General features: G+C 46.4%; 1 protein-coding gene across 3 annotated transcripts in view; it reads right to left on the bottom strand.

Moving 5' to 3' along the window:
- Window positions 1-23,492, bottom strand: part of SFXN5 (sideroflexin 5) — a 78,293-nt gene that overhangs the window by 13,849 nt on the left and 40,952 nt on the right. For all 3 annotated transcript variants that reach the window (XM_420891.7, XM_046941169.1, XM_046941170.1), the window contains 4 exons: window positions 18,693-18,783; window positions 15,865-15,980; window positions 13,706-13,791; window positions 4,836-4,953 (listed from right to left, as the gene is read on the bottom strand). In XM_420891.7, coding sequence (XP_420891.6) covers window positions 4,836-4,953; window positions 13,706-13,791; window positions 15,865-15,980; window positions 18,693-18,783 — 411 coding nt within the window. The remainder of the gene's footprint in view (window positions 1-4,835; window positions 4,954-13,705; window positions 13,792-15,864; window positions 15,981-18,692; window positions 18,784-23,492) is intronic.

Below are 23,492 nucleotides of genomic sequence, written 5' to 3'. Positions count from 1 at the left end.
AGCAACCTACATTTGAGTTTTGTGCAATCATTTCCAGACTTTGTGTGCGGTCATGGCAGTGTCATCCTGCTGCTCCCCAAGCATCACCTCTTCTGCCAACACTTTCCCCTTCCAGTTGCCCTTTGTGTGAAAGGCATCACTCATTTGTCCTCCAACCTGACAGATATGAGTCCATCCTCACTGAAGAACACTTGATGCAAACCCTGTTAAGCATCACCCTTCATCTGTAGGCCAGAACAAGGCTCAACGCATTTCTAAATGTGCTTCAGTCTCCAGTCTCATCAGCATTCATCCATGTAGTACCATGTAAAACCTGGGGGGTTCTGCTTAAGTAATGGGCATTAATGGGCTCACAAGAATCACCTCTACAGTTTTAGTTCACATGCAAAATACAGATACTGCTGTCTATGTCACTAGTTACTTTGCCCTAATAGAAGCAGTACATAGGGAAGAAACCTCAAAAGAACCTCTTAAGTCAACGAAGGAGCATCATCTGTGTGTCAGTAAGAAGCCAAAACCTAAGGGTATGGCTTGAATCTTCTTCAGTCCTTGGCAGACACATACAGTTGAGCTTCCAGCCTTCTGCCAGTCCTTCAGGACCTCGTGCCGTTTCTTGTTTCCTAAGCAGACTTCCTTCCAAGGTCAACCTCCACCCCAAGGGTAGACTTTGGCCAACGCACTCACATTACCAGAATCTCTGAAAACCATTCCTCAAACCCAAAAGCAAAGAAATACCACAGAACTTCTCACTTCTCAAGCATTTTCCCCCATGGCAGCTGGCAAATCCTTTCCCTTGCTTCTCATCCAAGTTGGACAAAATTACTGCAGAGAATCCCTCTTGCTCCCCTCCCCCCATGAGATGCAATCCCAAGGGAGAAATGGTTTCATGGGGACCCCCTGCTGTCTTGCATCTGATTTCCCTCCTAAGTATGGTATAGGGAAGCGTCTCGAGGGCTATGGCTGTGACCTCCATACAGCTCTTTTGTCAAGTGCCATTTCATTAAAAAATCAGCCTTTTAACTGTGGACACATTTCAACCTCACCAAATCTGCTAATTATTGACAGTTGGTGAAGAGGAGATTTCACTTGTTCCTCCTGTTAAACTGCATCTAATTAGTAATTACTGGTTCACTGTCATCTTTACTGCAATAATCCCACTGCACATTGGCTCATTAACCTTTTGCTTTTCTAAAGCAGCCTGCCAACAAGATGAAGGCTAAAACAGATTGGAAAACAATAGCTCAGCCTTGGATTTTAGGCTGTTTATTCCCCTTGTCCTGGAGATCCAAAAGGAAGATTATTTTTAAGAAAAGGCTTTCAGCTGCAATCAGCCTAATTCCGGAAGATGGCTTGTTTAGCCCCAACCAGCCACCAAGACCCTTTAAACTCAACCTGTGGTGAGGGCACGTGTATGATGGCCAATGGAAGGGTTCCTCTTCCATCAGCTCTTGTCCGAGCTCCACCTCTCACCTGGCTTTATCCTTCTTTTATCACCATGACCCAACACGCTTGGCATGGGGCAAGATAACCTTTGCAGCCCCCTGGAAGCTCAACAGCATCCACTTGGGTGTTGAAAAATGAATGATGTGGATGAGCAGGGACCAAAGGGAGGAAAATTGGTGGAGCAACCCCATGGTTATTTCTTTTGCTGCTACACTGAATTTCATTTGCACAAGTCCCATTTTCAGTTTGGAACTGTCACAGCTGTTTCTATTGGCAGTGCATAGCTGAGTAGGAGTTGTCAGTGGGGATGCTGTAGGATAGGCGGCTAGAAGAGAGATTCCCTGGGGGGCATGGGAGGCAGTTCAAGGTTGTGGGCTAAATGCATTAACTAGATGATTCTCCTAAACTTAACAGCAGTGAGTTATTTAATGCATATTGATGTATTTAGGTACTGGAGTTAACACTGTGTTGGGATGAAAGCATGTTTCTGACTGTCTTAATCATGCGCTGTCTCAAGGACCCAGGTCTTCATGGCTCACACTAAAGTTTTATTTTTATAAGGTGACCTTCAGCACCACAAGACATAGAAAAAAGCTCTAATTCTGGCATGCCAGCAAAGGAGATTCCATCTGTATGAAATCAAGGATGACTGGAGGTATTAGCTAGGCCCATGAGAAGGTCTGGGTGCATTCTTTTTCCCAGCGTGTGAAGGCTGTTCAGCTTCAGAATTTTCATTTAGGTGATACTGATGCTTCTGTATGCAATCAGAGATGAATCTTGATTTCTCTTACGCTCCTTTAAAACAGGAATAACTCTGAAGCAGCCACGGCTGAGGCACTTTGCTGTAAATCAGAATCAAAGCTGGGGAGTCCACTCATTCAATGCCAGGACGTCACGCAACCAGAGCATGACCACGGTGCTCTGAGGTTGGCAGGTATTTGGCAAGCCAGGGAAGGGGCATTTAGTTGACCCTGGATAAAACGGCTGCTTTTACATGGGACATTTATTAGATCTATCACAAGGATTCTTAATTCTGTTTGCAAACTCTCTGTAAGTTTGAAACGTGCTCCAAACAGAGAGGATCAAAGGTAGCCAGTCAAGCTCCCATGCTAAAACAAGAGCTTGGTAACACATCAGCTTCTGTGTTTGCTCTCTGACTAAAGAAAACGGACTGTGAATGAGTGATTAAGGGCAGAATTTGGCCCATTTACAATTCCTGAAGGGCTTGCTGCTCAGACCACAATCATATTTTTGGAACAGAAAACACCTATTACATCTTGTCATTAATAATTTACTCCCTGAGTAGCGCTCATCACAACGGCATCATCTTGGTTGTGTTATACTCACAGCTGCTTCACCTGCTGCAGTTATAAGGAAAAGTAAATACACACATGCATGCATACATACTGATGTACATACACATAGAGAGAGGTCAACGTTCAAACATCCAATGGCTCTGGGAAGACTGTTTCAGGTAAGTCATTACCTGTGGAGCCACGAGTCGGACCTGATGATCCTTATGGGTCCCTTCCAACTTGGAATATTCTGACTCTATGATTCTAAGTCACTTACTCTGCTCACTTGAGCATCCCCAAAGTTGCTGACCACTGAGGATATGTCAGTAAGACTTTGAGGAATGGGAGGAATGCCCTTACACACCTTCCTACACATGTTTATAGTGATGCAAACCTAACAGGAAGACTGATCAGACAAAGGCTGCTTTGGAAAACCCCATTTCTTGGCATCAAGAGATCCGAGGTCCAGCTGTGTGTGCAGAGCTAATTCCAGCTGAGCAAAGACAAGACCCCAGCAGGTGAGGAAGCTACACCACCAGCTGTAGTGGTTTCTGTTCATTGACATGACGCGTGGGCAGAGAGCACGTCATTCTGTTTGATCTACTAATCAGCACTGATTCATGTTTACACTGCAGATAACATTTCATCGGCTTTTAGAAGGTCATTTTCAAGTGATGCTGCATGGTTTTCAGTACTGCCTGATGTCTGTAATTTGTATATCCTCTGAAGGAAGCTAGACCTTTATTTTTCTTGTGGGCTAGGATTCATATAGCTGTTAGCATCAATACCATTCTCCAACCCGCAATATCAGATGCGACGTGATATATAGACTATCAGTCACTCATAAAGCTCAGTACAAAATGCAAAAGGACCTCGTGAGCTCCATTTTCACATAAAGAACTGAGATAATGAATATAATGAAAACACTGAAAATGTGCTAAATCGTACAGAACTGTAGGGTCAGTTTCCTGTCTGTGTTGAAAGAATGGTTTGGTTTGGCCAATGCTTTTAAACACGTATGTCATCAGTGAGAAGGAAGAAAATATCAAGGAGTGCTGCTGAGGGTTTGAGAAGACACAGATTCTGAGGAAGTGGTAAATAATTGTGAGACTAAGACACAGAGACCTCTAGCTTGCATGGGGAACTGGAGAAAGAAAGTTGGCGTGCACTGTACTACATTCAAACCTGAAGCTGCCTCTGGAAGAAATGAATGCATGGACATCATTTTGAGGGAAGAGTGGCAATGTTATTTTGGGGGTCAATGACCACCTTCCGTGGTCTTGCCTCTTTGTTTTTCTTGAAGAAGGTCTTTCAGGAAAGGCCACTGCTACCTTCTTGTGGATGAAGCTTCTTTCCCTGGAACCAGGAGCATAACAGCTCAATGTCCAAGGGGAACTATGGATATATTTCTCCAACAGGTGCTGGACCTGGAAAGAGCCCTCAGTCCTTCATAATGAAAACCTCTGAGCAGAACTTGGGATCACAGCAGACAACTGATGGACAGGGAATTAAAGCTGAGCTCATGCCAAAATGACTAACGCGTGCTGTGGATGTACGAACTCAAGCAGAAGCAAGCAAATCACACAGCCCTGTAACTGGTACTTGTGCAACTTCTTACTGGAATACGTCTAGTTCTCATGGAAATGCTCCAAAAAGGATGTTGACTAATTAGAAAAAGTTTAAGAAAGAGCCACATGAATCATTAAAGCATCAGAAAACACGTCTTTTAGCAAGAGGCTCCAAGATTCAGATATATTCTGTTTCTTAAACAGAAAATTAAGGGACAGCTTCATCTCAGTCTGTAAACAGCTAGAAGAACAACAGAAAATTTGTAATGTGTTTTTCAGCCTTGCAGACAAGTGTACAACGAGATTCCCTGGCTAGAAGTTGGGGATAAACCCATCCAGACAAAAAAAACCAATGGAATTAACCAGTAGAGACCGATACCAGTACAATGGAATTGACCAGTAGAGACCAATACAAATCAATTTTGAAACAAATAGAACTCATACTGGCACATTATGCAGGAGAACAAAACAAGCCACAACACTGATAAGACATTCTGAGACATCCCACTGCAGGAAGCAGTGCACTGACCTCGGACATCTGTGGAAAGAGACTGATTGCCAAGGGGAGGGCCAGGCCAAAGGCAGCGAGGCACACAAGGCTTTGGACTGGGAGAACCATCCGGGGACGGGACCTCAGGAGTGATGTCCTGGAAAGGAAAGACTGTGTTAAACCATTTTGCAGATAACATTAGTTCATGCCATCATCCAAATGGACATTAGCGTTCAACCAGACACACTGTGCTCCTCCACAGGCGGTGCTGTTTGCTCCTTAGTGGGTCATCCCAGCTGGTGAGAGCAAGTTCAAGCTCACCCATAGACGATCCTATGTCATAGGATTGAAGAAGCATTCAGGTTGGAAAAGACCTCCAGATCCCCAAGCCCAACCCACCCCACCATGCTCACTGACCACGTCCCTCAGTGCCACATCTCCATGGCTCTGGAACACCTCCAGGGACATTAAAACAGGATCAGTTCACACGTTTCTCCCATTTCAAACCATCCCACAGTGGAATCAGCTGCACCCGAGGTGATCTGGTCATGGACAGGTGGTGCTTGCTTTAAGACTTTGCAGACTGCTGGGTGATCAGAAGGAAATCAGACTACTGAGAGACACTGTGAACTCTGTCGGCTGCATCACACAGCCATACTGCAAAAGGCATACAGCTTTGTTAATGTGGTTCCAAGTAGTAAACTTGACAACACCTTAATTTGCTAAAAATGAAACATCTGCAGAGTGGGTGGTAAGGATGCTTTAACACCATCTGTCCTCAGGGGGTATCTATGAGTTCAGGAGTTGTTAAGAGCAAACATGTAAAGATACCGCGAGGTCAGGTTCTGATAATGACCCATTAAGTGACCCTTCTGATGCAATTAACACCGAAAGTCAGGGACAAGACCTTGCTAATAGAAGATGGCAATTTGTGTATATTTAGGGATACAGGATCTCAGACAGTTCACAGACACAAAGGGTGTCACACATAATTCAGTAGGGGTTCGTTCTGAAGATAGCTGCACTAAAACTGCATTGGGCATTCAACTTCTTTCTACCAATCGAAAACAAATGGAACTAAGACAGCAAATAGGTGGTGATTTTTGTTTGAGTATTCAGAGCATTTTAGCAACATAGAAAAGCAGCCACAGTTGCTAGCTATGGCCTTTGTACCTTAGCCTCGGTGTCCATCTCCGCTCTGACCACCCTGTGGATGCCGATGAGGGCATCAAACATGGGCAGAAATCTCCAGGTCAATGCCTTCCCATTGGGATGGCAGCACAAAGACACGTCAGGCAACATTTCCCACACCAGGGCACGCTGCTAGCCTGGGGTAAAGCCCGGGTTATTTTGCAGGTGCATCTCCCTGTGCAGCCCATGAGAGATAACAGCTTACCTCAACCCCCGCCTGCCCCGTGTTTACTGCAGGCTGCAAGCAGGCACCTGATGAATGACAGCGGAGCAGCTGATGTGTGGGAACTCGTTACCCTGCTGTACGCTGTCTGTGTGTCTGCACACTCAGACTCTCCGCCCTTTGTTAGCAATGCTTGCTGAAAGCTGCCTTGAGAATTGGTGTAGTAAGGAGGGAAATGTGTAACGGGGAAGGCAAATGGGATCCAGAGCCATAGCTCCTCAAACGTCTCAACTCCTTGCTAATAAGCTATGGACACACAACTGATCCTATTGATCTGTGCTGTGAAAGACAGGCTTCTCTTTTCCAACACTCAGCTACCTTGTTTGGCATAGAACATGACCTAAGCAAAGCCAGTAAGTGTTTGTCTGAGGAGAGGAAGCTCCTGCTCCTTACCTGATGCCACCAGCACTCAGTAGCTCAGGTGCCATAAATGAGACATTTGAGAACAGCCAGCAATGAGCTGTGATAACCTGTCCCTGGGATGCACTGCTGGAAGTGACCGACTCTGCTGCTTGAGTTGCTGTGCTCCATGAGAGCTCTCGTGGTGCAAATCGGATCAGCCTCCTTCGAGCCTCCTGGAGCACAGCTCAGAGCCAAGACATCACTGTCTTCATTTGGAAGTTGCACCCTCTTTAATTACTGCCCTGTTGGGGACCTTATAATCACCCAAGTAAAAACCCAACCAATTTAAAATGATCCCCAGTACAGCCCCTAGGTGTGACTTCCAGAAGTGCTTTAGACTCAGGCCAGTTCAAATTACAAGGGCTAACCTCCTAATTAAGAAGAGTTATGGCTTGATTTAAAAAGGAAAGGGACCAATTAACACATGCAGTGCAATGTCTTAATTGGGATTCAGATTCTAAAATTTGTGTAGTTCAGAATAAATGACTCATAATTAGTTGAGAGGTCACTTTTCTTCTGTCCCCAGGATCTCTGCTCTCAACACAGATCTCCAAAGAATTTCAAGTTAAATATTGCACGCCACACTTTGTTAGCTGTCAAATGCTGTCAAATGCAATCAAAATCCTCTTTTCACCCATTAGCTTCCCCATTGGAAGTGGATGATTAGACTTTGGCCCCTGGAGGTGCTCAAGAACCGTTTAGATTTTATACTGAGGGACGTGGTCAGTGGGGCAATATCAGTGGTAGGTGGGCAGTTGGACTGAACGGTCTTGGAGGTCTTTTCCAACCTTGGTGATTCTATGATTCTATGCTTCCTAACGGCTTCATTGCACAGTATTATATTACAGCAGGTCAAAAATAAATGCAATGAGTCACTGTTTGTTGAAGAGTGAATTCATTTACAATGCTGTCCTCTGTCTGGAGGAGGTCTGAACCTCCAGATCCTCCTGATGGCCCAGCGTTGCCATTGGCATCTTCTAAAGGAGATTGCTATGTTCAGAAGAGTGTATCTTCTCTTAATTCTGCAAAAGCATAACATGAAGCTATTCCTCCACGGAAGCAGTAGTTCTATATGCTGTCATGTGCACAGTCCAGGAGTGGCGAAGTTCTGGTGAACTAAACCTTGTTGGCACTCAGACTGGACAACAAAGGGATGAAAAGTCCATGTCAAGAGAAGGTGTCACATTGGGAGACAATAATATCCTCTGAAAGAGTGGCAGAGCTGCCCATGGGGTGGTGGAGTCACCGTCCCTGGAGGTGTTCAGAACCATGGAGATGTGGCACTGAGGGCCATGGTCAGTGGGCATGGTGGGGATGGGCTGGGCTTCTCCAACCTCAATCATTCTGTGATTCCATATGGTCTATTGTTCCTGTTTTAGACGTCAAGTTACTGCCACTAACGCTGCCTCACCAGTGACCAGTATAAGCAATTGATGTTTATGCATTTGCCTTTGGATGGAATAAAATGGATATTTTTGCAACCCTAAACCTAACCCTCTTCCCTTTCTTTCTTCTTTTTTTTTCCTTAAGGTTCACTCCTGCCCACAGCAAGGCGTTGGAATGAGATGAGATCCCTTCCAACCCAAGCCATTCTATGACTCCATCATTCTTTAGCCCCTTTCCAAGTCCCCTAATTCTTATTCCTCCTGCAATTTGCTTTCACAAAACGTGCCTGGTGGATAGAAACAAGCAGCACCACACCAGGCAGCTTCTGGCTCACTGCTCCAAGGTAGCACATTAAAGGAGATACCTAAACCAGCTCAACCTCACGGAGAGCATTTCAGTATGCATGAGTGTGCACATACGTAGGTACACACACAGCCACACGCATACTTGTACAGACAGTACATCTGCTCCGCAGAGACAGCGTGTTGTAGATCTTGTAAATACACCTTCATTCAACTTTCATCACATTGTTCATTAGTGGTTTAAATTTTGCATAATTTGGCAGCTGCCTCTGGCGTTTTTCAAGAGGTACTGTAATTTATTCCATATGGAAGTCAGTCGCTGTACTAAAAAGGAGTTATCGGGTTCAGTGAACCAGAGCTGTATTTGTCTAGGAGGAGGTGTCAGATGCTAAACTAAATATGACAGGAGTTAACCAAAGTCTCCCAGCTGACAGATTCTGTGGGGTTTCTGTAGTGTTTGGTGTAAACAGGTTCAAAGCTAATACATACATCGCAAGACGCCGTGGATGCCAGCGGGGTAAGGAAAGCACAGGGGGCTGAAGCTTGGGATATCCCAAGGCATCCAGAGCTCAAATGGCCCATGAGACATGAACATAGCATGGGGGGTGGCTGTCATACCCCACACGGTGCACCAAATCCGTGCTCTGCTCAGAACCTCCCAAGGCCAGCACCACGTCTTGCTTCATGCAGCCCTACTGCTACCTGCAGAGTGGTTCGGAGCACTCATTTGGGGTAATTTGTGGAAGGCTGGGCTCCTCTATGGACCAGGGGCTCTGGCTGCCATCCTGTCCACCCAGACCACTGCTGCCCTGTCTTTGTCCATGCTGAAAAGAATCTCCTGTTCCAGCAATGGACCCAGTGCCTGCTCTAGGAGACACAGCAGATGCAAATGGAGTGATGTTGGGGGATTTTTTTGTTGTTGTTTGATTGACATAATTAAAGGAGCAGTTTCAATGTTTACTCTGGAAACAGCCACGGCAGTTTAAGGTGTCATTGCTGGCAGCTGTTTAGCTCAAACAAACTTTGCTGAGGGTTTATAGCTGGATGGAGAGATTTGAAGAAAAAGAAAAGCACCTGTAGGAAATGTGTTCTGCAAACACCATTGAAAGGATATAGCCAGCAAAAGGTCATGAACATGAGGTCCAGGAGGATCTCCACATCCATTTCTGCAGTGACAGATATGAAGCTTAAGAAAGCTACCACCATGGTCTGAGCACTGACAGACCATCACGAGAATCCATCATTTACACCATCAGTCTGACTTGGCCAGAGCAGCTCCCTAAGTTGATCCAGCCTCGGACTGTCCCCAGTATGATGAGCTTTATGAGAAAACAGCCTTGACAACTGATTTGCTGTGGTTCTAGCAGCTCTGCAAGCCTCAAAATCAGGGTGATGTGGAGATGAAGAAAGGGTAGAAACGTTTCTCTTTCAGGGACACATCTCTCCTGCTCCGTTTCTCTTGCAGATCTTGCACACTGCCAACAGTTCCAACTTCATCCCCCCTCCACTGTTCAAGGTCGGCCTTAGGGACTTGTACAACCATGAGTCCCTGGAGTCACCCTGAGACCACCTTCTGCACATCAGACCCTTTGAAGCCGCTTGAATTATGGAGGTAGAAAAGAGGCTTTAGGTTAAGGAGACAGGAATAAGAACCTAGGTTCTTCTATCACCACTGGCAGCCAAGTGTCCATGGACAAAGCAGTGGTCTGCCTGTCCACGGCTCATCCAGATCACACGATCCACGTGCCATCGAATTTCAGAGCTCAGGGGAACCTGAGGCTGGGCGTACATACAGATGCAGATGGTGTGCACACAGATTATCTGTGATGGGCTTCAGCTCTGCACGGAGTCAGGCAAAGGATACTGGGGAAGTGTTGGATGGTGGCAGTCGGCTGGCAGCTTTCTGGGAGAAACCTGGGCAGTTTCTCACATTATCTCGTAACTACTACATAAAAGGATTCAGAGAAGCATGTAAATAAAGGGAAATGTCTGATGGACAAGAAGTCCAACTTAATGCAATGGATGCAGTCACTGGAACAGGCTGCACAGAGAAGTGGTGGAGTCACCATTCCTTGAGGTGTTCAAGAACTGTGGCACTGGGGGATATGGTCAGCAGGCATGGTGGGGTGGGTTGAAGTTGGGCTTGGTGATCTTAGAGGTCTTTTCCAACCTGAATGATCCTACAGTTCTATGCAGTTGTCCTAACATCTCTGTAATGCAGAGGTACCAATGAAGTTTCCATTGTCTGACCCAGCGTCAGTCAGATCCCACGGATGAGTCCTCTCCATCTCACAGACAATACAAAACCAATATTTTCCCGTATTAAAGTTGCCAACACAGATATTATTTATAAAACTTAAATGAGAATACATCTGCACAAAATAACTGACACCGTGTTCCCCGCATGGCATATGCAGTCTCAAAATAAACATTGATTCTATATGTTAGCTGCTTCAACAGAGCGTCCAAGCAGCAGGAAATGCATGAAACATGGGGAAAGAATGGAGCGCCGCGGAGCTCAGCAGTGGGAGGTAACATTGAATTACTTGGAGAGCAGAGAAGGCGGCCCTGGGAGTTAAAATACACAGCAGGCAAAGAGACGAGAGAAGCCAAGAGAGCTGAAAAAAATGGCACAAGAGACGAGAGAGGCAGCTGGGGGAGTTAAAACATGCAGATGGAGAGATGGCTGAGAGAGAGGAAAGACCTGGATCCAAGTGGAAAGACGGCGACCAGGAACTGGCCACTTAAAATAAAACTTTCCCAACGCCGAGACAAAAAGGAGGGAGCAGGTTCCACAAAGCCAAAAACCACCACTGGGAGGACCCAGGTTTGCTCCTGGGTGCTGCAGCCCCCCCAGAAAGCAACACCGGCCCCGCAGAACTGCTCCCTCCTGCAGCACAGTCGCAGCCGCACGTGGCCCAGGAGAGCTTCCAGACTGGGACTTTTGCTTCCAGACCTCCAGCCTTCAAACACTGAGCCACAGCCCTCGGCTTCTTCTTTATTTATAGATGCTGTGAGGACTTCTATAAATAAATTGATAATACATGACTTGATAACCACTCCCGGGCTTGATAACAATTCCCGGGCTAACCCAAATTCTATTAAATTTTAAAAGTTACACTTTTCACCCAATGCTCCAAATCTATTTGCAAAATAATGTCTCACTTCTGACTGGTAGGATGGGGCCCTGGGCAGCCTGGTCTAGTATTAAATGTGGAGGTTGGTGGCCCTGCCTGCAGCAGGTTTGGAGCTTGATGATCCTTGAGGTCCCTTCCAACCCAAGCCATTCTATGACTGTATGACTGCGTCCTTCATTTAAGATATCTGTGAATCCTTTGGATATGGGAAGGGATGCTTCTACATCCCATAATACCAACTGCCAAACCACAGCCTCTGCATGGCCAAACTGCTCCCCACTCCCTGTCCCTCTCCCTTCTCACTCAGGCTTCCAGGAATCCAAAGATATTTAGAGGGAAATCCAACAGTAGGCACAAAGCTCTAAGTGGTATTCAGGCCAAATCAGTGCCCGTGTATTTTATACCTACAAAGTTTCATTTGGGGTGGTGAGAAGGAACGTATTCTCTCCCAAACCTGAACTAAAATCTGTCTTTTAGTTAAAACGATGAGTTTTTGAACAAAAAAAAAAACTCTTGCATGTCCACATTTGCTTGACAGATTGATTTAGTTTCAGTGCATCTCGCCCAGAGCACGCCTGCGTTCAGTAAAGCTCACAGCATCAGTGCAGGAGATGGTGATGCCATAAGTACAAAGCATGTTTCATTATCAGTGCTATTTAAGCCCGTGGGTTCTTTTCAAGACCCATGATGGTTTGCAGTGTTGGAGATGATTGTTCATTGACAAATTTTCTGCAAACTCTGAGTTTCTGCACATCAAGATTTTTGGGTGTTCACAGCAACTGGAAGAGCAAAGATCTTCCTGGATATTATAGTTTGTCCTTTGGGGTGGCCCCACTGGGTGAGCTGCTCATAGAATCATAGAATGGCCTGGGTTGGAAGGGACCTCAAGGATCATGAAGTTCCATTTTCCCTCGCCACAGGCAAGGCCACCAACCTCCACATTTAATACCAGACCAGGCTGCCCAGGGACCCATCCAACCTGGCCTTCAACACCTCCAGGGATGGATGGGGCATCCACAGCCTCTCTGGGCAGCTGTTCCAGCACCTCACCACTCTCATAGTAAAGAACTTCTCCGATATCCAACCTAAATCTTCCCTCCTTCAACTTAAAACCATTTCCTCTTGTCCTGCTGTTATCTACCCTTTCAAAGAGTTGACTCCCCTCCTGTTTATAGGCTCCCTTTAGGTACTGAAAGGCTGCAATGAGGTCACCCTGCAGCCTTCTCTTCTCCAGGCTGAACAAGCCCAGCTCCCTCAGCCTGTCTTCGTACAGGAGGTGTTCCACCCCTCTGATCATTTTTGTGGTCCTCCTCTGGACCCTCTCCACCAGCTCGCCAAGACAGAGCCAGAAAGCAACACATAGCTGTGTTAAATCAGGAGGAACACAGGCTGCCACTTAGCAGGACTGTGCCCTGCTGCAGGGAACAACCACAGTCCCTTTGAAAAACACAAAAACCAGCACATCTTGGTCAGCAAGGACTGAAAACACTGACTTCTGTGTTCCAAAGGTGAGTTTGTTGCTGCATTTTTCCCCACGCCCAGCTCATGGGAAGAACTGATCTCGTTGTGAGCCTCTGTGTGCTGGAGAGGTGTGGAAAAGAAATATTCTTAAAAATATTGGGAAGCTAAAAATCTCAGTGCATACAGAAGCAGACCCAACCCTTCCATTAAAGAGAGCAAATTGCCCTGGGGTATTTCTACAATGGCACACAAGGCTAACCAAAGCCATGGGTCAATCCCCAGTTGTGTTAATTGCTATTTACTTTGTCAGCGGAGTGCTTTAGAGCAACCACTATCAACAAATTTGTTCAAAGAGTGCTTCCAGCTTGGCTGCCTGGACAAAGGCAACAAGCCCTTTAGCATCTCTGTCTTTCAGTGCACTAATCGGTCTCTGAAGACTGAGCAGAAGGAAAAAAAGAGAGGTGTTGGAAAGCAAGGTGAGGAGAAGGTCCTATGGCCAGGGCAGGTCGCTGGGGCTTTTTGTCATCAAGAAACATGAGAGGAGACATTGAGGCATGAATAATAACCCTGCCCACTATCCTAGTACTCCAGAAGGACATCTGTCAGGGATGATTCTGCCATAAGCAAAGCTGGAAATCAACATCTCTGATGATTTGTGCTCTCTCAACCCATACCAATGGCCAAAATACGCAAAAGAAAAATGTCTTTGATGGAGCAGTGCTAAGAAATATCATTGAATAACACCTACTGAGGATCTTTTCTTCCCTCCCCTGGAGAAGTGCCCCCTCCATGCTACCCAGCACTTACTTTTCCAGTATGGACATAATAATTGGAGGTAGAACCAGTATAGGCATCGGCAGGACCACTCTAGTCAGGGCTGTTTCTAGCAGTGCCTGGAAAGGAAGAACAAACCAACAAACAAACATAAGACATTTACAACGAATCTCAGGATTTACCTGCACTGAGCAGTTGGTGTGCAGACACAGAAATGGTTTGGCTGGCCTCCCGTGTTGCACAAATGAATACACCAGAACACATTTTCAACTTTGCTATCAGCTATTTGTACCGAAGTGATTTTCCCTCTGTTGCTACAAACGATGGGCTGGAGCTTGGTTAAAAAGCAGGGATGAATGCAGGGAGTAGGGCCGTGCACCTCAGAGCCTCTGTGATGTTAATGCATGGGACCACAGCAGTCACCCCACCATATTCCCACCCAAACATGATGGTGCTGCCTGGCAGATACTGCATGGTGAAATATCTCCAGATGGGTTAAGCAGCAGTGTCAGTCTTTTCTCCCTTACTTGAGTTCAAACCCCAGCACAAGATTTGCTGCAGAGCTTGGCAGCATGACAGATACAAATCCCCTAAGACCTAAACATGACCACAGATGCTCTAGGAGACACCACTTTACCTCTCCTAGCCACTTTTGTCAGCACCCCATGGGATGCCCCAAGCACTCTGACCATGTGTGCGACTTTGCCATACATAGGCAGAGGTTACAGTAAGTCTGGAGTGGGAATGCTGATATTTACGCATCCAGCCAGGCTTGGGAGCACTCAATCCTTTCCAACCAGAAGGTCTCAGAGAGGCACAGATGTGTAACCCTAAGGATCTGCCAAATTTTAAACCCCAAAAAGCCAACACTGTGCCATTCAGGAAGAAGCATTGGGACAAGATGGCATCTGAGCAGAAGTCCTCAGAAATCTGAAGCTTCAACTCCACTTAAATCAGTACCTCCATTTTTAATACTTATTTTCTATGCTGTCTTCCCCCAGACCATTAGGATAGAGAAGGGAAGCAAGGTCTTGAAGCCAGAGATGTTAAGTGAGGCAAACTGGCTCAATCAAGAAGCTCTGAGCCCTTCAACAGATTGTTTTAAGCTCCCTGTTAAACAACAATATGGAGATATATTAGAGATCTCCCATTTCTTGCCGAGGACTGTAAATCTGTACATTAATTGCTGTCTATGAAGTGCCTTAAGAGCCTTGGACAGAAGGAGCGAGAGAAATGCCAAGCATTATATTATTAACTCCTCTGCCTGGGCGTGTGCTTCTGTACATGCTTTACATTTCAGATGAAAGCCCACTTGGAAACAACACGCCTCAGACAATCAGATGATGCTCAGAAGACAAAACCATGCAAGAAGGGAAGAAAAGGGAATAATTGCAAGCAGATGGCAGAGAGTAGAAGGCAACAGGGGAAAACAAACCAGGTGTTAGCACAGGGCTACAAACATCTGGCTGCCCTTACGAAGCCTGGGTTGGCAGTGTTAACACAGTTTTGACATGGCAAGGGTTAAAATGCAACTCAGATTGAGAATGAAGCCTTCCTCATTTAGAAAAAGGTGTAAGTTATCTTTGCTTTGTATTCAACGCGAACTGCTTACAAGTTTCCACTAAGAAATCCTAAGACTGTGAATGCAGCGGTGTGGTGGTGCAGGATCTCCCTGATGGCAGTCTGCTCCCTTCCAAACCACTATGGCAAGCCAGTGGGCTGCTGGGCATGACCTTGGGTCCACCTACATACTCCATTCTGTAACTGACATGAGCTTGTGTCCACAGCACACTCCACTCTGTGGCCACCCAAACACACGCATGGCTGCAAAGAGGCATTAAGTCTTGCAGCTGAATTCTTCATGCATGATGAGTAGAGGCCATCCAGTTCTAGCTCTAAGTCATCAGGTCCTACAGCTGTGGGAGCTGCTGAGCCTGAATCATAGAATCAGAATCACAGAATGGCCTGGGTTGAGAAGGACCACAATGATCACCTGGTTTCAACCCCCTGCTATGTGCAGGGTCGCCAACCACCAGACCAGGCTGCCCAGAGCCACATCCAGCCTGGCCTTGAATGCTTCCAGGGATGGGGCATCCACAGCCTCCTTGGGCAACCTGTTCCAGTGTGTCACCACCCTCTGAAGGCCAGCTGTGTATGTGCAAGTGCTCACCATGTACATCTCAGGTACATACATGTTTTGCAGCAATTCTGGAAGAGCCGACGATGTTTCCATTATTGTCCAAAACATCAATTCCTTCTTCCAGCTCCGTGTGCCTCATCAGGACAACGTTGCAGATATTGGCACTGGCTGAGGATGAGAAAAGCACGATGATTAGCATCGCAGCCCCGGTCAATACCACATGGCAGGCTTCTGTTCTCCACACCATCTCTTCAGCTTTGCTTTCATCAATCTGCCAAGAAGTTTCTGAAAGTCAACAATTCATTCTTGTACTGAGACAGAGATGTGATGCTTAAGAAGGGAATCATAATAATTTCCTTTGACATAGCACAATCAGGAGCACACTGACACAACAAAATACAGGCATTTCCAGATGTTGGTGTCCATCCACGTTCCCAATTCCCATTGTGACCACTAATTCTACACCTGACACTGAGATTTGGCAAGTCAAAACAAGGCTTAACCCTGCTGGCCATCTGGGCTTGGCCAACCAGGCACTGATTCTTGGCAGCTGCCCTTTCTGAAGGTGGATTCCCAGCTGGATTTACCTCTCTCACTAATCCAGCAGATAAACTCTTCTTAAACAATGAATTTTAGGAGGTGTGACGGAAATCACCGCAAGTGATTTCACCCAGCTATGAAGGACAGCTGAGGTTTGAGCTCCGAGGAGGACAGCCATTTTCTCTGAACCAAAGACACAAGGCTGGGTTGCTTTCATGGATATGCATGGTGTTAGCAGTGGTCCTGCTGTCTGTCTGCCCTCATCTTTCATGCTTTAGGGGGGAAAAAGAGCTCTGTGGACTTATTTTGCAGTGGTGGGCATGGTGGGGCATGACAGGGATGTGTTGGGGTTGGCCACCAAAGCATCTGAGAAATCCCAGCCCTGCATCCACACCTCACTGGGGACAGATCCCCCTCCTGCAAAACCTCCCCTTGCTCATCTTCTGCCCCTCATCTTCTGTTGTCTTCCCCATACCACCCCAAATCTCGCTCCCAGGGCAACCCGTGGGGCCGGTGGTTCACAAATACCCTTCCCAGGTGCAACCTTCCTCCAGGTTCCATGCAGAAACATCCAAATCTCTTCAGGAAATCCTTAAAATTTTCCATAGAAAAGCTACTCATTCCTCCAAAAGTTTTCTTTTTCACAAGCTGGCATTTTCCAGCAACTCTCCCCCCCCCCCCCCCACCACATTTTGTTTTTCCAACCAGAACTAATGCAAAGCCACTGTTGCTGCAGTACCACTGCTTCCAAAAATGTGTTTCTGCGCTGCTTGATGGGTTAATATTCACTAATTAATCTCAACTCATGTCATATAACAAATGTCTAATTTTTTGAGGGTGGTGGGTGGGTGAGCCCTATATGAACGCAGCTCCCTGCAATCAAGGATGATTTGTGGTGACAAATGCTCCTTACACTCGAGAATAAGAGGAACATACACACACGCACACTCTGTCTCTCTCTTTAATATTCTAACTACTGGACCACTCTTCCCATCTATCAAACTATCTGTGTTACCAACCCTTCAGCTGACTGAGCCACAATAAAAAAGACACCGAGTATTTCATTTAAAGCAAGTTTAGTCCCCTATTTTTCATGCTCTCTTTTTTTTTCCAACGAAACTACACCAGAAGAGATGCTCTGTGCTGCAAAGGTGGACTCGATGATCATAATGGGTCCCTTCCAACTTGGGATATTCTATGGTTCGATTAAATTTAGGTTTTGTGAAGGTCTCAAATGGAAGGGGAAATGAGAAATAAATAAATACATGTATAGACAATATGATTTTCAGAATTTAGAAAAAAAAATGTGGCAATATAGACTAGAAACGACTTTTGTGAAAGCAGGTAGTGATTTATTGGAAAGTGGGTTCAGACACAAAAGCATCTCTCTGCCTAACTCTCTCTGCACATCATTTCATAGGACAAGGGGAAATGGTTTAAAACTAAAAGAGGGGAGATTTAGACTGGATGTAAGAAAAACATTTTTTACAGTAAGGGTGATGAGGCAGTGGCACAGGTTGCCCCATCCCTAGAGACACCCAAGGTCAGGCTGGATGGAGCTCTGAGCACTGATGGAGCTGTGGGTGTCCCTGTTCACTGCAGGGAATGGGACCAGATGGACTTTAAAGGTCCCTTCCAACACTACCATTCTGTAATTGCTGGAGTGGAGTCACCGTCCCTGGAGGTATTCAATAACTGTGGCTATGTGGCACTGAGGGACATGGTCAGTGGGCATGGTGGGTTGGGTTGGGGTTGGACTTGGGGATCTTAGAACTCTTTTCTCAACCTTAATGATTCAGTGATTCTCTGATTCTCAGGGAAACTGCTTAATCCTGTGTGTGGTGGAGCAAGAGCCCAACATTAACTTCTGGTATTCATGTAGAAAAAGCTAACTTTTGCCCTTCGGCTGCAGGCTGGCAGTTCAGAAGCAATGGGCAGGCATATCTTAATTAATGAGTTTGCCCAGGTCTGCAAATAGGTAACTCAGAGCTTTCAAAGCCACCAAAACAGCAATTAGCAGGAGGATTCCTGATGTCCTGGCACATAATGAAGCATGACAGTACACAAATAAAAGAACTAGAGAATTAATTATGGGCTAAGCTAAACAAATTAATTATGGGCCCTCAATCAATGCTGACACAGACGTAACCTGCTGCTCACAACACCTTGGGATGCAAATAGAAGAGCCCACAGCTTCCCGTGCGCATCTCTGACTCAGACCCAACCTGAACGGGTCTGGAGTTGTGCTCCATCCATCCCCATGGGTGGATCCATTCCCCACCAGCATTTTTTACCCACAGTCAGGGTATGACAACACAGAGAAAAGGAGTGATTTCTTACCAACAGCAGGGAATGGCACAAACCTCTGGATCAAGAGACGAGTGGCGGGGGTAAACTTGTTCGCTCTCTGTACCAGAACATTAAGGCCCACCTTAGAACACAAGAAGAAAACAAAACAACAGAAACAGCAACATTTAGAACGATAGAATCATAGAATATCCCGAGTTGGAAGGGACACAAAAGGATCATCGAGTCCAACTCCTGGTTCAATATAGCACCACCCATAAAACAGACCAGAATTTAGCTAGGAAGAGCAGGACAGGTGCCATGGCTTGCAGACAGCAGCAGAACCCTACAGAGGGATGGACTGGGGTCCCTCTCCATTCATAGAATCATAGAATGGCTTGGGTTGGAAGGGACTCCGAGGATCATCAGTTCCAACCCTCCTGCCATAGGCAGGGCCACCAACCTCCATATCTAATACTAGACCAGGTTGCCCAGGGCCCCATCCCACCTGCTCTTGAACACCTCCAGGGATGGAACATCCACAGCCTTTCTGGGCAGCTGTTCCAGCACCTCACCATTCCATTCTCCTTTTGAGAATTACATCCCATTGCTGTAGGGTTTTATTGCGTTGGGTTCAACCCTTGATGGGTTTTAAGCCATTTGCAAGCAAAAGACAGCTAGGAAACCACTGTGTTGCCCTCATGGAACTGCTCCTCACTGCACTTTATGCAATTCACCAGCATCTTCCAGCAAACTTTCCCATCTGTTGGCTTTCCCATCTAGTCCTCACCCAGTTGTACTGTTCCAACACAACCCACCCCTCCTCCTGGGGCCGTGCACAACACATCGCTTCACTTCCAGCAAATATTTGGGCTACAAAGGAGCTATTAATAGGAGCAAGAGATAGTAGGCAGCTTATTATAACCACAGATCTTTTTTTGGGTGCCTCCTCCAGCACGTGTGTGATGCAGATCTCTCCAGTTTCACAAAGGATCTCAGTCACAGAGATTGTTTCTCATCTGTGTGGTCAGATGTTGGCGATAGTTGGAGAAATTCCATCAAAATTAAGTTTTTATCAGAAATTGGGTTATTAACCAAACCAACCTATTAGCAGAGAATGGCTCCTGCCTTCAAATTAGTTCCCCCCATGATGTTTTTCTCTCTCAAAGGAAAAAACATGCAGACAAAACCCAACAGTCCCCAACTGGGAATTTTCGGCCGAAAATGGAAAAAGTTGTGAGCAATGCTCGGCCAAAACGTTTTCAGCCAAATATGCAGCAAAATGAAATTAAAAAAAAAAAAAATAAAAATCAGCCAAAGCCAAAAATCTGCCAACAAATAGTGATTTGGGGCAGAACATATTTTGCAAGCTGCTACATTATACATGCATCCGCAGCGCATCTCGTCTCTTTGTAGGCTGCGAGGAAGATGTGGAGAAGCACAACTGCTGGGCAAGCCCTGCACAGGCAGTGTTGGATCCCAGCACCCATAAAGCATTTCCAGAGCCCCATGAAACCATTGCTGAGACCCCAAAAGGAACCCTCCCTCCTGATCCCAAAGAGCCGCAGCGTTTCCTCTCATTCTGGCCACGAATAAAGGGCTTCGTCTCCATCTTCTTCCCTCCCAGAAATGACCGATTGCTATTTTCTTACATTTTCCAAGTTCTGGGATTTGTAGAATTGAACGCATCCAGACATCCATCTGAAAAAGCGTGCCTGTAAAAGTGAAGCTACGACAGCCCCCAGCACGGTGCTGCCCCATGGAGCTGAGTATTTATAGCCTGCAGACAGTTCATCTGCGGAGATGACAAACTGCGTTGGGTTTCCAGCCTCTGCTTGCAGGTTTGATGGAAGGATTTGAACGTGAAGTGGAAGAGCAGCAGCTCTGGAAAGAGAAAAGATGCAGCCGAGCCCGGGAGCGACGCTGCTGTGAGGCTGGTGGTAATAAAAAGCATTTTACTTTCAGATTCAATTTGGTGCTGCAGAACTCGCTCCTCCACTTACAGCAACCACCCCGCTGTGAATATGAAATTAAACGTTGCTACAGATTTAAATCCAATCTCCCAAATTCCCAACACGAGGACCAGGTTTGAAGGACTAATGAGGGTTTGTTTTTTACAGTTTTGCAATGACTTGAGCCGACCTGTGAACTTCTTCCTGCAGGTCATGGTGAGGGACAGCAGCGTGCGGGCAGGAGAACATCCAGCCCTGAAATGGAGCTCCTCCACCAGCAAGAAGCCAACGGGTGTAATTCCTAGGGCTGGCCAAAGAACACCGACTGCGGAGTCAAATTCATCACTGGAGCTAAGAAAACAACCGCGGGAGTATTATTATCCTCACCCTGCCCACAGTCTGAGTCACAGAGCTGGGATCTACAACGCTGTGCTGTGCAAACACGCAATGGAGTCAGGTGGGATTCATCAGAGCAAATGTGGTACCTCCAGATGGGCTCACTTTGCAGTCCAGCGCCGAGAAATGTGCCTTTTTCAGGGTGTTTATTCTCCTCCCAAATTAGACATTTATGTGTGCTCACACAAAACACCCCCAGCGGTGCCCATTCAGCTCTGCTGACTGTGAAAGGAGCCCATGGACTGAGCTGGGATGGAAATACCCACGGTGGTGATGTCCAAACTCTGGCCCAATGAGTGTTCCTCGTTGCAGCTGTGAGCTCTGATCATGGCTTTTAAGTAGGAGTTTCGTTGTAGAACTGATTCAGGATATTCCCATGCTGCAACCCAGACCAGGGGATGGATCCAGCTTTTTTTACATTGCACCTTCTTTGAGGTTTCATTTTACAGAGCCCATCCTCGGCTCAGTTGACAGAGCATCCTGACGAGCTGGGGAAGCTGGGTTTTGGGGATGCTGAACTCCTGTACCACAAAACCAGAGCTGGTGGAGTGGGAGTCTGTGGAGTCAAGTGTGTAATCGGCTACCAAGAGATTCCCTTTCCTTTTCCTTTCCTTCCTGCCCTAAGAAGTTCTGACTTCATGCCCACCATGACATGAATTTGAAAAGTGTGGAAATCACAAGACCAAACCCCCCCAAATCCCTTTTTTATTCTAAAAATTCAACTTTTTTCCTTTACAGCTGGTAATATTTTTGAAGCCTGAGGAATGGCTTTTGAATGCCTCACGTTGGCAATGACTGACTCACTTGATGCAACTCCAACCCTACCCCCCTTAAACCAGAGCAATAAATACATCGGTGGTACATTCAAAAAGAAGTTAATTTGCATTATTTTGACAGCAAATTTTTATGATATAGAAGGAGTACCGCAAACAAGGCCAGCACCAGTTGGAAGATGCTGATGAGAGGGTCTCTAGACTTCACTGTATGGGTTAGGGCTCCACTGATGCAAAGGATTTGGCTTTCACTGAATCATAGAATCCATAGAAGAGACCTGATGGCCAACTCCCCTACAATGAACAGGGACACCTTTCCCAGGTTTCAGCAGCATATGGGCAATACCCCACTGAATACCACAGTTTGAGCTGCTTCAGGTGACTTAGAGAGTCAGTTTGGAAGCAGGGAATGGCTCGAAGGAAGCTTTTCCTTCAGCCCCAAAATCACCAGATTGCTGAATTAAAACACCATAGCACTAATTGGATCTGATGAGCCCCATCCAGCTAAACTAAAGAAAAGAGCATTAGGAAAAGGAAGGAAAAAAATCATTCATTAGGGCTGAGAGGTGAAGATGGAGGCAGAGAGATGGGAAACTGGGCCGTTTACCAACTGGAGCTTTACCAAGCCAAGGAGAACAGAATGGAGGAGCGCAGGGAAGGGAAAGCAGTAATGAACTAAGTGGAGAAAGAAGTTGGAGAGAAACAAGAGCAAGGCAAGGAGGTAACGTTGGTCAGACCCAAAATGATGGCAGAAGGGATAACGGCAGCAGCCCCACAGTTGGGCACACCAGTGGAAGAAAATGGCACAATGATTGGATAGACAATAGGGAGCAAAGAGGAGAACAACTCCCATGCCCAAGACCTGAATCTGCATCTGAGAGCAGTGTCCCAGTGCACCATGAGCTCCAGCAGCTCAGGGCCATGCCCACTGCCCTGGGGAGCCTGTTCCATGCCCACTGCCCCGTGGGGCAGAGCCTTTCCCATCTTCATAGCCTTTGGATGCTCTTCCTGGACTCCCTCCGTCCCCATGCTTTCCATGCTGCATGCAGTGGCCGGCAGCCCCACGGCGGTGGGTGGCCCACAACCTGATTACGGCCATCACACCCCATTCGCAGGCTGTCAATGCTGCCGCTCTGCACGGCTCACAAACAATTATCAGGAAGAGGGAGCTGGGATTAGAAAAATCCACAGGGGCACCTTCACCTGGAGAGGAAGGCGAAAAATGGTGTCGGTGTATGCGCGAGTTCAGCGCACGATGGGAAGGAGAGCAAGCGGCCAGTTATGGTGTGAGCAGGAGAGTGTGGGTGCTCCGGACCACCAAGGGACCACTCGGGCCAACAGGTGCTCCTGTCCTCCCTAAATTGGGGAAACAAGTTAAGATCCTGTTCTTTTTCATCTTGTGAATTTTTTAAGGATAGTGAGTCAGCCCAACTCTAATGTATCTCATTATTGCCTTAGATTGACCCTTCTAGTTTTGGGTAAATATCCTGTCCTCAAGCATTACACAGCTCTTTTCTTCTCTTTTCTTCTCTTCTCTTTTTCTTTCCTTTTCTCCTCTCCTTTCTTTCCTTCTCTCTTCTTTCCTTTCTCTTTTCACTTCTCTCTTCTTCTTCTCTCCTCTCTTCTTTTTTCTTTTTGTCTCTCTCCACTTTTCTTCTCTCATCTCTTCCTTTTTTTCAAGAACAGATCTGCAATATATAAATGTACTTTTTTCCCATTATTCTCACTCCCTG

This window comes from Gallus gallus, chromosome 4 (genome assembly GCF_016699485.2).
Source record: "Gallus gallus isolate bGalGal1 chromosome 4, bGalGal1.mat.broiler.GRCg7b, whole genome shotgun sequence".
NCBI lineage: Eukaryota > Metazoa > Chordata > Aves > Galliformes > Phasianidae > Gallus > Gallus gallus.
The sequence above is the reverse complement of the archived record's forward strand: the minus strand, read 5'-3'. Positions and strand labels throughout refer to the sequence as shown.